This window comes from Prinia subflava, chromosome 9 (genome assembly GCF_021018805.1).
Source record: "Prinia subflava isolate CZ2003 ecotype Zambia chromosome 9, Cam_Psub_1.2, whole genome shotgun sequence".
In the NCBI taxonomy this organism is placed as follows: Eukaryota; Metazoa; Chordata; class Aves; order Passeriformes; family Cisticolidae; genus Prinia; species Prinia subflava.
In genome coordinates this window covers 28,135,512-28,151,302 of record NC_086255.1, presented here as the reverse complement: position 1 = coordinate 28,151,302, position 15,791 = coordinate 28,135,512, and the positions used below count along the sequence as shown (strand labels likewise).

Genomic DNA, 15,791 nt, shown 5'->3' with positions numbered 1-15,791 from the left:
GGTCAAAGATCACTATACCAAAAATCTCTATAAATAATGATATTCACCATCAGAGGTATTTTCAGAAAAGACCTTACAGAGTTGTGGCTGTGGTACTATAAAGAATGTAAGACATCAAAATAAGTAAATATTTCCTATGGCTTCAATTTCATTGAAAACTTGCCTATATGGGAAGTAAGGAAATCCTGACATTTTCCCTCAAAAGGAACCTATTTACCTGACAAACACAGAAAAGGCAGGTTGGCAAAATAAAACACAACCTGTCACCCAGCACCCACAGAGTATGTCAGCAATCTGCCTCTGCTCAGAGGCATATTGTTATTGTAAATTTAAATGGCTTACATTGCATTTATATTACCAAGGTTGTTTTTCAAGTCACATTACAGATATTTTCAATAACTACAAACACTGACAAAACCCTGAAAAAAACTGAATCAAAAATTGAATCAGCTGTTTGCAGTATGAATAGCAACCCTTCTTCTTTAAGGCTAATTTACATGTAACTTGTAAATACAGACAAAGCAAGCATATTTTCTGTGATCTGACAATTTTTTCACGCAAGTTTCACCAGAAGTATTTACCATGAGATATTGCCTGGCAAGACAGACAGACTCAATGGTGCCCTGGAGGTAGACAGTGGATTTCTTCTGTGGGTTACTGGGGTCAGGGAAGTGGATCTGAGCACCAGTCCTCTGCATGATGTGTTTGATGTTGCTGCCGTTGCGGCCCATCATGAAGAGATGGTGCTGCGCCGCGATGTCGAGCTGCGTGCTCACAGGGATGGCAGAGGCCAGGCTCCCCGCCAGGTGCTCCAGGAGCATGGCTGTTCCTTCCTGTGGGGAATGGGGAACCAGTGAAACAGCGCTCACAGGCACACAACAGGCATCTCACACTGCCTCCTCTCTTGTCATGCACTCCCCGGGCAAGATAAGGAAACGCTGTTGGGTTTAAAGGCACGATTGATTTGTTAAAGGTAACAAATGCACTAAACTCTGCCCACTACTCCCATTTTATGACCAAATGCAGCATTTAATTGCCACTCTCTAACAGGCAGTAAGACAATGGCACATGGTTTGGTCCCAACAGACCTTTTGTGGCCACAAAAGCAGTCAGAAAGCCAACAGAAATTTATCTGAGTGGGTACACTTGCCTCTCTGTGTTGGGCTCAGATGTTCTCACTGGCTTGAGACAAACCCATCTGGGACCGTACCAACCTCTCATACTGCCAGTTCCTAGCAAGAAGACTTTTTTACTTTATTGAGATGAACAGGCTCCTGGCAGTTCCTTGCCTTGGCTGTCAAATTCACATCTCCAAGCGCTGGATTCGCAAGCCCAGTTTCGTTGACATTGAGCTTTCAAGGTTATATATTTGTGTGTGTGTTGAGAAGAGCCCAGCATGAACAATTTGAGATGGGAGGTGTATCAGGTGGCTTTTGTTTGTGTTGTTTTTGAATTGAAAGATGGGTAAGACCAGCACCTATTCCAGAATTGCTGAAAACCTGAGCAAGTGTGCAGGACGTGAGCACTGGATTAAAACCTTATCACCAACGATGCTAAATCTTAACCTTAAAACTATTTTCTATACATTTTTACACTCCACCTGTATAAGTACAGGAAAAAATCCAAACCCTCGGGGTTTGCAAGCGATTATACAATAACATGCTGATGAGGCAATATATACCATCTTAGACATATGAATTATGAATATATGATATTCAAAAACCTTCTTAAGAGCAGAGCCTACCTTCACGGCACTGGTGTTGTTCTGTGACCCTCTGACAATGACTGTAGCACCATACATTCGAGAGCGTTGTTTGAAGGAGACTGAAATGTTGTACGTCTGACACACGTGCTGAATGGTCGGAGAATTGGGATCTGGGATGGGTTGGAGAATTCCAGCAATAGGCAATTCAAACATGAGTACCAATGGAAGCAGCTCCTGCAAGAACGATGAAGGGGAGATACTGAAAACCAGATCCATACCAAACGAAAACAATTTTATTCCTCAATCATTATGTACTGGTCAATGATAATTTAGCTGACAGAATCCTCTGCCCACAATTCAGGGATAAAAATATTTTGTCACTTGGAAAAAGGCACCTCTTTTTCCAGGGATACTAGAGTGGGTTTTTTGCAGAGGTTTTTTTGAGTTTTGCTTGGTTGATTTTTTTTTTCTCCACAATAGTGGGAGCATTTGGAATAAGGTTGTGTGACATGTCTGGCTAAAAAATTGCAGTAAGTTTTTGGTAATTTATTAGATTTTTCATTATCCATGCCAAAATATACGTACGAGTTGAAACTAAAAGAAAATAGCTACAAGTGGAGAATGACACTGAATTATTTACACAAATTATACATGAAAATGGTTAAAATGTGAGAAGCAGAAATTGCCTTTCCCAAGCCATAGATTCACACAGGATGCCTGAGCTTCCACAGGCCATCTGTGGTGGGTAAGTTAAGATGTATTTTTCTACACAGTCTGGAATTCATTTACATCTTGCTGAGAGTGTAGACTTCATGTTCAAGACCCACTTTGGGCCAGTTAAAAATTCGGGCAGAACGTGAATCACTGTTCTAATTCCCTTGGCATATTTCTCATTATGGATTTGAGACATTTGTTCCCATGTTTCTGCTGTCACCAGACAGAGGCACACAACCCTAGGGTTCTCAAAACCATCCATTTTTTCCCTGCCAGGTGTTTTTAAGGGGACACTACACTGAGCTAGAGTATTATTACCCGAATTCTGACTCTTGCAGACTCCACTCCAGCTGGCTGTCCTGCAATAGACACCTGCAAGAGCAAGAATATGAAAAATATTGGAGCATATTTTCAACTGAGGCGTGGAAAAGTTACCTAGATAGCTGTGCTCTCCTTAAAAAAATAAATCTATGAAAAAAACAACACATTTCACACCTGCTGACATCCTAATTGTTCTCTAAACACTGGCTGAGAACTATAGCCAATATTAAAAAAAAGTTCCACCATTTTAGATCACATATATTTAAGCAACTAGAAAAAAAGGATACCTCAAAAAAATACAGTGGTTTAGGTCAAATAATGGAATTACTACTGCATACATTTGCTCAATGCTAATATTCAGACAACAGTAGATTTTCTTGAATGTTTTGCAATTACTGCATTTTGCTCAGCAGCCATTAGGATGCACCAGTGGGAATTCTAAGTACAAGGATGAGAGACTTGAAAGTAAGCATTCCACCAATATTAGCACTAGAAAAGATGTACAATTCAGGCTCGATGACTGATTCTAATGAAGCTGAACTCTTACAATAGGACATTCATTTCTGCTGCCCATTTGCTAAGTTTAGTCTTCAACTAAGTTACACCATAAGCAAAAAGCACAAAAAAAAAAGAAAAAAAAGAAAAAAAAATCATTATGCTGAATAAGTCATTGTGTTGAATAGGAAAAAAATTACAAAAGCAGATTTTTTCATACCACTTCTCTACCATTCACACTAAGTTGCTGACTTCTGTATGCGCAAAGTAATTTTAGCTTAAAAAAATTAAAATGATTCATGAGCCATCACAAATTGTTTCCATCTGTTTTTAAAGATTTGCTCACTTAGGAAGCCCTGTACTTTCCACACAGTGTAAATACCAAAAATCTATTTCCCTGAACGTGAACACACCATCTCCAAAAACCCATATTGACGAGAGAATTTTACAAATGTTTTACACTGTCAGGAATTACAACACAGAAGAGCTCAGTATTAAACAACACTTACTTGGTTGCTTTTTTCTGCTTGATTGTTCCTATTTGAGTCTGGAAAATGGATATGGCATCCCGTTTCCTCCATCACTTTTTTAATGTTATTGCCACCTTTACCTATCACATGGGAATGTTCTGTATGTGAAACATCCATCTTCAAGGTTACCCGATTGCTCTGGAAATCAAGCACTTACAGTTAATTTTGGTCACAGCAGAACCTGAATATTTAAGTTTTTAAGAATAATATAACTTCAAGAAAGACATCAAAGCTGTATTTCTAAAGTATTTTTGCTATTATTAACTCCTACTCATGGACAATGTTTTTAATAGGAATCACTTGGATGTTAATTTGGTCTTTCCAGTGAGGAAATAACATGGAGATAAATACCCCAAAAGATGCATATTCAGAAAATGACTAAGGCTTTTGAAACACCCCTGAACTTTCATCAACTGTGACCTAAGTGTCCTTTTACAATTTATTCTGATTTCTTTTAATTCAGTGTTCTTTCAGTTGAAGTCAGGCACCCCTGTTTGATCTGAAAGGGTCACATTATGAAGACTTTGCAAATTGAACCCATGGGACCAAGAAATAGTGTTTTTTTCTTCCTTAAACAATATTTTTTTGGTAGGTGAATTTTTAAAATACACAAACACTACTTACAGCTATTCTTAAAAGCTCTGTTGTTAACAGCTCATAATAATATCGTTAATAGTTGTTCAAAAAGCAGTGCTTATCACTTGAGTGTTCCTTTTGGCAACCTGCTCAGGGAACCAGGAAGGTGCCACACAACTACACAGGAGCCCTAACACTGCCCCAAAAGAGCTGCTGCAGAATGAAAAAAATGCCTGATGAACAGAAGAGACCCCTGGCCAAAATCTACATCTTTTGGAAATTCTCATCCCAATGTTTCAGCAACATAAAACAGCATAAACGCTCCTAAAATCAAATTTCAAACAGAAACAAAACGTTAGGTTCTCTGAAGTGGTTAAATAATCTATTGCTTGCAGTGAAGCTGCATTTCAGATTCTGAAGTAAAACCCCAATCCAATGAACAAATCACTTATGCTTTTAGCCATATGGCTGGAAATACTATTTCTATATAATCCAGATCTGGAAAAGCTGCTTCAAGCAAGTATTTTTCTTGCAAAATGTTTAAATGTGTGGGTATACACCAATATCAACATCTGCAAGGCATTTACTGGAGACTTAGCTTCAGATCGTCCATAAATACCTTCTCTTGAAATGTGCCCATTAAAGAGATCAATGTCACCACAAAATTAGGGGCTAAGGTGTCATTCTAAGAAAGCTTTCTTACTTTTGTGTCCAACACAGACATGATTTTCTCTTTTGCTTCTTTAACGTTCTCTTTTTTTCCAGAAACTTTAATATGGGGATCTATAAAAGAAATAAACTTGTAAGAAAAATACAGTAAAATATCTATAAAAAATTTCCTCACCGCTCGAATAAATTTGAGCCCATTATCTATAATCCACCGATAAACTGTACCACCAGCCTTTGGGATTCAGCTGAAGACCAAAATGTCTTATTCCATCCCTTCAGCCCCACAATTAGGATTACCAGATGAATTTATTAAACATGAGAACTGACTTAAAATAAACAGAAATCAAATTCCAAATGTATATCACAGTATCATAAACACTGTCTGTAATGCAATTACACAGCTAAGCCACCATATCCTCTCAAAAAGTAACAGCAGACAACTCAAAGCTTTTTGGCAGCCCACCAAACTCAAACCCCTCCTAATCATCACTTTGGTAGACTTAATTAGTCTCTACAAATATCCTTTGCAGTTAACCTGGCACTAAAAGTGTCTCTACAAAGTTTTGTGGTCGCAGTTATCAAATGACACTTAAATGACATTTTATTAAAACAAATTGCTGAAGTTCAAGTCCATAAATCAGCATGAACACCAGCTGATAGTGGGGTTTGCCCAGTGAGATCTAAAATATTGATTCTACAGCCCACTTGGTTTGCATGATAATTTTCAGACCACTGCCCTTAAGCAACACGAGGTGTTGGGCTGAACTAGCAGGCGCAGTTCTGCATCCCATAATATACACCTGGACAGAGAGTACAGACCCAACTCTGGAACTAAATCAAGTAACAATTACTCCAAGTGTGAAAATCACACATCAGCCAGTTTAGCAGCACCATCTGGTGTCCAGGAGCACAAAGTGCCACAGTGCAAAGTCACCGTCAAAATATTAAATGTAACTTCAATTAAAACAAACAAAGAAATGCCCAACACGCCACCCACCCACATTTCCAATTGTTAGAAACAAGGGTACGATATTGCAGGTGATGCCTCTTCCCCTCTTCTTGAGTCCTCTGCCCTTTTGCAGTACCTTTTTCTCCTATGATACAATGGACTGTTCTTAAAAAACAATTCTCAACCCTCTTCTGACTCTTGAATTAATGTAATTCATTATGCTAGACAAATACATACATCTTAGGGGATGTAAAAATAAATATATTCCCAATGGCAGGAGAAAACAGCTGTAACACAACAGATCTGCTTTTCCCATCATCTCAATGATTGAAATCTATACTAAAGAAATGTGAAATAATACAACTTTAGGCTGTAAACCTGCTCTATTCAACTGAAAATTGAGACTCTAAGTCATGCCTGGATACTCTTTTCATTCCAACAGTAAAAATAAGCCTCCAGTCTTTACCACTGAGAAGTCCTGAGCACATTCAGCTGGGGATACACAAACACTGAAGGAACACAGGCTTCACTGCCAAGTTGAAGCCCAGAAAATGCTGCATTTTGAGTTCTGAGAAACGGAGATATTTTATTTTTTAAAATGGAAAAACCATAGTCACAAAAACATGGTACGCACACAGAACCTACAGAAGCTTCAAAAATCTGCTGCTTCAGCCTTTCACAATGGAACAAAGTCAAACAAAAACCCAACAAAATAGTCTTAAGGGCAAATTTTCTTTTCTTTTTTAAGTTGACAGGAAGCCATGTGGTTCTAATGCATTTAAGCTGTGAATGATATTTGAAGTGGATGTTGCAGTCAGAAATTCCCAGAAGCAGATTCCAGCACACTGTGAGTGCTCCAAGGGCTCTTCAGATGCAACCAGGAAAAACACAAGCCCAGACCATCAGCACCACTGTGGAGTTGATTTTCACGTATTTGCAAACATTATATTTAAATACACATTTGATTATATGTAGGAAAATGATGTGAAATCAAGCCTGGCATCCTATTAGTACCAAAGGAGATTGCTATCATCCCATAATACTTGCTTACTCAAGAGTGAAAATACAATTTCGAATACCTATTTTCTCCATTTCTCATCTCAGTTGGACACCTCTTTCTGTTGATGCTGACAGCTTCAGCCAAACATCCTGTATTTCTACACTTGTTTGTTATTTTAAAATAAAAAAAAAAGCTCAGTTACTCAGTTTAAAAAGAAAGCCAAAGAAGAATCCACTGATGTCAGGGACAATTCTAAAATATGCTACCAAATCTTTCAAAATTGGTATAAGTACCCTCTCCTTACCTGACTTCTTGTCAAGGACACAGTGGATGGAAATGGATATGAAGCAGGTCAGTTTAAGTCAAAGAAATCTGTTCTTTGGAAGTTGCTCACTCTTTCCTTCAGTGAAACTCTATTTCAATACAACACCCTCATCAAATTTTGCCTGAAGAGAGTAACTTGTAACTAAAAGATTTTGAAGTGCTTGAATTGGTCTTGCATGAGTTGAAAGCCCATGGAACTATGTGTGATCTGCAGGAAAACTCACAGGCACCCAAATAACAACCAACAAACAGATCATTTTGGGAACCAATTAAGAATTTGGAGAAACTCATAAGAAACAACATGATTAGTGTCCTGCAAACTATTAGAAAAGTCATTCTATAGTAATCCATCTTTGCCATCAATTTTGAAGGACAGTATATTTTTCTTTAGGAATGGAAAAGAGAAGAATTAATTTTAACAGGCCTTCTTCCCCACCTCTCAAGAATGGAGGAATATTTACATAGAATAGAAAGCTGAAGTTACACAACAGGCACTGCTGGAAATTTTTCTCAACAGCCTTTATTTTGCCAGACTCCTGCCTTCAAGTGGTCTTTTATTGCTCCTATCCTCAAATTCCTCACTCCACACTTTGGCAGCGTTTCACCTCCCCAGTCTTTGTCCCCAGCTATACCAGCAAGCCTCCAGCTTTTATTGCTACTATTGTGTGTAACACTTCAGTAAACAAAACAAAATTCCTCCAAGCAAAAGTACGTTTGGTTTGTGCCAGTGCAAATGCATCCACACCAGCCTCTGCCAGGCAAGAAATATTTCGAATAATGAAGCCATTTAACTGTGTAGGCCTCTCCTGAAATTCGAGTGTTACATTTAATGTCTGGGGCAGTTCAGATCACAGCTATGCATCCAGCTTGTTTACAGGATAAACAGCCTTAAGTTAAGTAACACAAATACCAAAATGCCACTACTCTAAAAATAGCCAGACAACTGGGCAGCACCAGGGCAGATGACAGTCATTCTTAACGAGTGGCTGATTAAGATCTGAATAGCCCAAGAGTATTACAGAACTTGAGCCATTCAAACAAAAAGACAAAAGAGACCCAGCATTTTTAAGGGACAAGTTATAAGAGTGTCTGCCCCAAAAGTACCAACAAAATCACACTAATCTATGTGAGAAGTTACAAAGAAAAAGAAAAAGCAAAACCCAACAAATTAACACATAGAAGTTGGTATGTTCTCATCTGAAAGGGCAAACACATTATCGCTATACAACAAGATGAAATATAGACCTATGAAACAACTGAATTAAGCAAAAATGTCAAGTAAGGCTTCCTATTAAATGGAAAAGAGGATAATTAAATTGAAACCATTTATTTAATGCTCATAAATAACTTAGGAAATACTGTGTGTACAGTTTTAGGAGTGGATATTCCCTTACCAAAGTAGGTGATTGGTAACAGCCAAGCATCTTGAAATAGGCTCAAGCTATTGCCATGGAAAAACAACATTAAGGCTGAAAGCATGGAGCAAATGCTCAGGAGTAAGGGCACATGCAAAGGAGCTTGATTGAATAACACAGTAAATCCATCACTTGGGCACTTGGTGCTGTTGGCTCACCAGTTTAAAAGAATTCTTATCCTCTCTCCAACACAACTCAGGACAATCACTTCTCCTCCCAGTGTCTAAACCACAGAAGGAAAAAACTACTCGTGTACTAAGGCAGAAAGCAATGAGCCATTTCCTACTGCAAACTCCTGAGTATTCTCAGAGGTATCACTCAAAAACAACATGCATTTTTTTTTCGTTTGGGGCTTGCCTTTTTTCTTGTTTTTAGCTGAAATTAGACTGCAGCATCATTTTCTCTGAACGAGATTTCACTCAGCCAACTTGGGCATGATCAAAAGCCTACCCAGAACATCATAAAACCCCACATGGGCTGCAAGCAATTAATAGTGTCTTCAGAGGAGACATACCCCGAGGCTCTGGGCATTCTGAGGGATCTGTTTGTTGTGGACAAACAACTCATTATGAAATGTGAAATGTCCCTGGGAGGAGCTAGAGACACCGCCTATATGTGCACACACATGTGACAGACTCATCCTCCCAGCTCTTTTCACTCTTCATTTTCCCCATCACTGACACCTAGCTCCAAACCATCTTCAGAAGGATTTCTGACCAGCTCAGGACACGAGAAGGCAGCTGAGAGAAACAAGCCCTTGTTGCACTGCCCCTGCACACTGCTGTCTCCAGGGGAGGCAAGGCACACACAGCCCTTCACTCTTGTTCCAGTTCGGTTGCTGAGGAGCATTAACTCTACCAGAGCACTGCTTGTCCACCCTGCCCTGCAATAACAGCAATCCCCTCCTCACCTCTCCCCACCATTTACAGCAACACATTTCTATACACACACGCACACGGGCAGACAGATACTGACAAAGCAGACACTGAGTAACACCGACCTCACACACACAAACCTGAGGAAATGCAGTGCAGCACCTGGTGCAGCAGAGAAAAGAACCTTGTTTCTCAAAGATTTCAGTGTAGCTCAAAAGAAAACTGCAGTATCTGTCAATAACTGCAACAGGCTACTTAAAATGACTCTTAGAGTGAAGTATCTGTTTGATGTAGCCTCACAAATTAAAATAAATGAGATGCACTTGTACGTGAATCATAGCTGAATCCCACATTTGGATCTCTTAGCAGCTTTGAAACATCCCAGCAGAACACTGAAAATTCATGTTCAGAATGCCCAGAATTCAGTGAGAATTAGCCAGAAACATCAGATAAGCTTTAAAAAAGAGATTACCTGTACAACATTACGTTTGGAGAAATAAACTATTGATGACTGGATTTCGGACCACTGAGAGAGGAAATGAAGTTGAAAAGACTTCTCTTAAAGCATAAGCAAAGAGGGAAGACAAGGAAGAGGTAACAGATCATATGGCAATTTAAACAGAAAAGTGACCAGATCTCAGGGGAGAAGGGGAAGGCCAAGGTGGAGAAGAAAACCTGAAAAGAAGAAATGAGAATGAATTAATTGTAATCACCAAGACACTCCATTTCAGTTACACAGCTTCAGTTACCACCATGATTAGCTTGAATTCCTTATTTAACTTCTAAAAGAGCCACCAGGGACACTTTGCAAATACAGACAAGCCATAAAAAGACACACGCCATGCAGCCCTGCTGCTGCCTTTGGGCAGGCAGCTGCTCTTCAGCCTCTAGCCCAAGCAGCCACCCAAAGCAAGGCAGCCTCTCAGCAGCACACAAAGTCTGTTTTGGCTTATTTTTTTCAGCACGGACCCAACAAATTCACAGTTCATGACTTAAATGTCTGTTGCCATTGTATCTCAAAGCACAAACACAGAATCACAACGCCTGGGAAAGAAAATAAATTTGGAGAAGAGAAGAAGATCAGCTTAACAGAGGACCTAGAAAACAGCCACAACATTCCTATCAGAAATAACACCACTGTATCTTCACTGCACACAGGCTCATACTCAGGGCTGCAATTCTGATTCACAAGCCATGAGATAATTTTAGTTTCTCACGCACACATTCTCAAAAAAGTCCTTGTGGCTGCGTTTTTCTAAATAAAAACATCATCTGACTCGTGAGCTAGGATTCACCCCTCAGGCTCAGCCCTGCTTGCAGAGCTCCCCCATGCAGCCCTGGCCACTGCTGCAGGTCTCAGTGCCTGCTCTGCACCTGTGCTGTGAGCTGCCAGGACACTGCCAGTGGGAGGATGCAGGCAGCCCGCAGCAAAGATCAATGCACTGCACAGCCCTGAGGGAACAGCACTAACAGACCCCTCCTCTTGGGATTCGGGATGGAATGAACTGTTATCAGAAAGATAAAAACAGCTGCCTCCCAACAGAACATTCCACATCAGGTGACTAAAGCCAAAGAGAGCTCAGAAGATATTTTTGATCACCTTTACAAATACTTTACCTTCTCTGCTTTAGTATCACCCTCTGTGAAATGCATTTTCCCAGGAAAGCTTCCTTTTCCCAGATTATTATATTTTTAGAGGTTATTTCAACTGTATTCCTGACAAACACAGTGAGCAGATATCATTTTCTGTTTGTTTGCTCTGTATTTTTCTAAACAAAGAGAAAAATGCCAAGACCAATAAAGAAACACCTAAACTGTCTTCTTGAGAGCTATTCAAGTAGCAGCAGCTCCATGAATTAGATGAAAATGATGACAACCCAGCAAAACTCCAGTCCACAGGAATTCTGATTCAAGGGCTCAGTAAGCTCTTACAAAGAGGAACTCCAGTACAAGCAGATCACTTTCACTGCCTAGTTTTTCTTCCCATGTACCACACATTAATTACATTGCTTATGACAGACAGATACTAAATAACAAAAAGTTCCTGAAAAGTTCTCTTTTTTGAAGCTGTAAAGAAGTAATTTTCTAGAGTTAGATGATTAACACACACCTATCTCTACATTTTGGGCTTGAAATTTGAAAGATCAATACATATTTTAAACTTATGATAATAAGTGTATGAAATTTTTGCTATGGTACCAGCAAGTTTCTGCCATTGACTGAACGTGAGTTTTTCTTTTATTATTTTTTAGAAGTACAAGGTACACATTTTTTTCCAGCCAGCATGGCCATGTCTTGGCTTTTTCCATGCACCACTGCTGTGCAAGCTGTAGACTCCAGGAAGAAAAAGGCAAATAGATAAAAAAAGCAGTGTTTCCATCTTTCCTCTACGTGCATCTTGAGATGCACCTAATCAACAAAAACATTATCCATCTGGTGACATCCATTGGTTCTGAATACTAAAACCTTCTAGATGCTTTTATGCCAACAGTTTTTTATGTGAATACTGAATCACATTTTAATCATATAATAATCAACCATTTCTTAGCTTTAGCATGGCAATATGCATATAGCACTCTAAGAGCTGTATATCTTACATTGAAAGGTAATTCTTGTTCACAGATATTAAATGATTTTCACCAATGTAACATGCATTTTGATTTGGGAAGAGATCCTTCATCTCCTGAACAACAGTGACTTAAAAACTTCTGCTTTTCTTTTCAGGGAGGGGCTCAGAACAAGCACACACTGCCCACACTGTTCCTCTGCAAGGGTAATTTCTTTGTGATATACTAAGAAATAAAAGCACCAAACACCTGAAAGATGTCCAGTGTTGCTTTTCAAATCAAGAAATCATTCCTGAGCTGTTCTCAGATGAATTTTCTCTGCATCATTTCTGTCCATCTGTCTCTCTCCAGCATTACACCAATAGCAAAACTCACCTCTGGGAAATCCATCACCTCCTGAGCATCCCTGTAATGTGAATTTCAGCAGTCACTCTGACAAATTGCATTTTGCATCCCAAAAATTGAGTTTAAATAGAAAGATGGGGATCAGAGTGGAACACTCTCAGTCTCCATGCAAATGCAGTGCAGAGCACATTGCAAGGTATCTGCTTGCTAAAAGCTCCTAAAAATCCAAACCCAATACATCAACTAATTCCAATTTTCGCTGAAAGATCGTGACAAATTCATACTCTCATGTAATTTAATTACAGCAATAAGTTTATATTACTACATTCCAGGGCTTGAAATTTCAGTTTTACTACACTTACTGCCAAGCACACTCACTGGATGTTAAGCCCCTTGATAATTCCCTTCATATTACAACTGTGTTTGTATTTTACCCCTCCCTTGTCTGGCCAAGTGTAAACAAAGCTCTGTTCTTCACAGAAAACACAGCAAGAAAAGCCCAAAATCTTCCTATTCTTAGAGGAATAAGCAAAATTGAAATCACTCTTCTGTAAGTGTGGTTAAAGTGCAATGCCCACCTGCTGGCTCCTTGGCTACCTAGAGCTTCCTTAGAACACACCAACGTGACCATGAACACATTTCATCTTCCTCTGAGCCGAATTCGTGACTCGAAGCTCTCCTGGCTGCAGGCACACACCACAGCCCCGAGCACAGCCACGCTGGCAAGCTGAGCACCAAGGAGATAAAAGGCTCAGGAAATGTGAGGTTTTTTAGGAGCCCTCTCGCTGCCACCTTCCCTGCACACGAAGGGAGGATTATTAATGCCGGGCTGTTTGCTGAACGAGGCTGGGGTGAGTGACTCCAGCACGGGAGGGATCTGCTGCCAGCTGCTGGCACCAGGGATGCTGTGGCTTTGTGCGTGTCTAACTGCCTGCATCAGAGAGAACCAACATGAACTCCTGTGGCCCAGTTTCAAACACCCTGGGATGGTCTTTCTGTCCATTTATTTATTGCAAAACAGGGAGGAGTTTTGAGTTCATCTAGGCTTGAGTCAGCTGCTCCAGAAACAAAAGAAATAAACAAAGTTGTGATCTAACGCAACGGCTCTTTAATTTTTAAAGTACACAGTTGTGGGGTTCGGGGGAATTTTTCTTCAGAATATAAGAAACAGTATGCACTGACAGCTTCTCATTTACAGAGAAAGTTAATAAAAAGCAGATGGAGGTCAGAATACAGCAACTACAATGCATGCTGTAATTAATCTGGCACTCCAAACAATAAACACGATGTCAGCAAGAGGCTCACTTTAAATCTCTAAGTCAATTACAGACTGACTGCCTCAGCGACACATTACAGAAATTATTGACCATTTACAAAGTTGCACTGAGGTAAGAAATCCTGCAGCTGCAACAACTCTGTAGTTTAACCAGGAAGCTTAGCACCGAGTACCTAGAGTGAGTACTTGGACAAGTATTTAAACTAAAAAGGCATTATCCCCCAAAATATTCACAAGCCAAACATCATAAACACAGAAAACAGCAGAATTTTTCCACCTTTATATCTCACTCTGAGGAGAGCAGCCACAGGCCAAAGAAAAACTGGATAATTCACGTGCATGCACGTATTTCAAATGGCGAAATATGAAAATACTGTCACTCTTGGCAGGTTATTAAAAAAACTAGACTAGAAGATGGAGAGGCATACGAAATCTGGGCCTCCAGACAGAGAGTATGTCCTCTCAGAAAAATGGTGGCAGTGCTGTTTCATTTGAAATGCTGAGAGAAATCAAAGAAAATTATCATTGTTTCAAGTTCTACATCCACAGTTGGAAGAAAAAAAATTAAACATCCCTGTGTTAGTTTTCCAGTAACAGTTTCTCTAAAGAAAAAAAAAATAATTACAGCCCCTTTCCAGCCATATCCTACAAATATTTCATGTTCTACCAATTCAAACCAGGGAAATGTAGAGTGACAGCTGTGGATGAACAAAGTCACCTGAAAATTGTCCCCATAGTTTAGCTGTCTAAATTCTTGTGGGAGAAGACAAGTTTTCCATTAATTGTAGTAAAATCAAATTCTAGTTCACAAGTATGGCAAACCCCCCCTAAAACCTGATAATTCAATCAATAATAAATTTATGTCATACTCACAAAGCTGCCTTCAACTGGTTTTACTTGGGTAAATTTCAACCAGCACTATAACAAAGGGGTTTCGTAAATTCTTCTGTATTATATCAGGCTTGAGAGTTACTTCAAAGATTACCAGCAAACACCAGACTTAAAAACCAGAGAATTCTTGAGATAAACCACAAAATAGGACCCAGCATCTCCTATGTCAGTCTAACTCCTGAATGCCAATGCTGGGCACAGGTTTACGTTAATATTTTGGTTAGCAGCTTCACATATTGGCCTCACATATATCACTCTCTCTGAATAACCTTTAGCCTGCCCATGAAAAAAAACCAAACAAACTCAAAAAACTCCAAAAAACCAAACCATACCAACACCACCACCCACCCCCCCAAAAAAAAAAAAAAAAAAAAGAAAAAAAAACAACAAACGACCAAAAAACCAACATAACCTCCCTGAGTCATTAAGGTGATTAAAGCACTGGCAACTGGAAGAGGTCAGCAAGACAAAAATCCATATTAATATCACGAAGCACAGAGCACCACCTCTCCCCAGAGCTCTTGCTGACATATTTTCCCCACCAGGAGATGAGAGCACAACACCAAAGGGCACCAGCTGCAGACAACTGCAAGTGTTGGGAAACTGCAGCTCAGGCACTCAAGGCTAAGTTACCACATGTTCATGTTCAGCTGCTGCTGATGCTGGCAGTGACTGAGGTAAAGTTTTAATTGCAAAAATAACAGAAGATGAAGAAGCTGAAAATATGCAAAAAATATCTGTGTCTGTTAATGTATGTTAGAAAGGCAAGAAAAAAGGTGAGTTAATGGCAAAGAGTCTCTTTGCAATTTTTTTCTTTGGGCTGATATGTTGCTTACACTGCTAAGCAGCAATTTTCAATAGAATGAGTCAGCTGATTGAAAGCATAACCCAATTTGTCATAGCTTTTTAATCTTAATCTGGCATTCTACCAATAATTCATGCTATAAATGGCCTTCTCTATAGTAGTTTCTTTTGGTTTATTTTTCTTCCAACCCCATCACTCAGGAACTAACTTTATTTATGGGATCCAAAATCTGCTCCCCTCCCAAATGCACCCATATACCCTGTCATGACATTCCTACAGGGATTCCTTCTTGCAGCAATCTTTAGTAAGCAAATTCACAAGAAGAAAATAAAAT

General features: G+C 39.5%; 1 protein-coding gene across 2 annotated transcripts in view; it reads right to left on the bottom strand.

Moving 5' to 3' along the window:
* BICC1 (BicC family RNA binding protein 1) overlaps positions 1-15,791 on the bottom strand; it is an 89,167-nt gene that overhangs the window by 17,202 nt on the left and 56,174 nt on the right. For both annotated transcript variants that reach the window (XM_063406056.1, XM_063406057.1), the window contains exons 4-8: positions 5,045-5,124; positions 3,745-3,903; positions 2,738-2,791; positions 1,745-1,939; positions 582-833 (exon numbers count right to left, since the gene is read on the bottom strand). In XM_063406056.1, the coding sequence (XP_063262126.1) occupies positions 582-833; positions 1,745-1,939; positions 2,738-2,791; positions 3,745-3,903; positions 5,045-5,124 (740 nt within the window). The remainder of the gene's footprint in view (positions 1-581; positions 834-1,744; positions 1,940-2,737; positions 2,792-3,744; positions 3,904-5,044; positions 5,125-15,791) is intronic.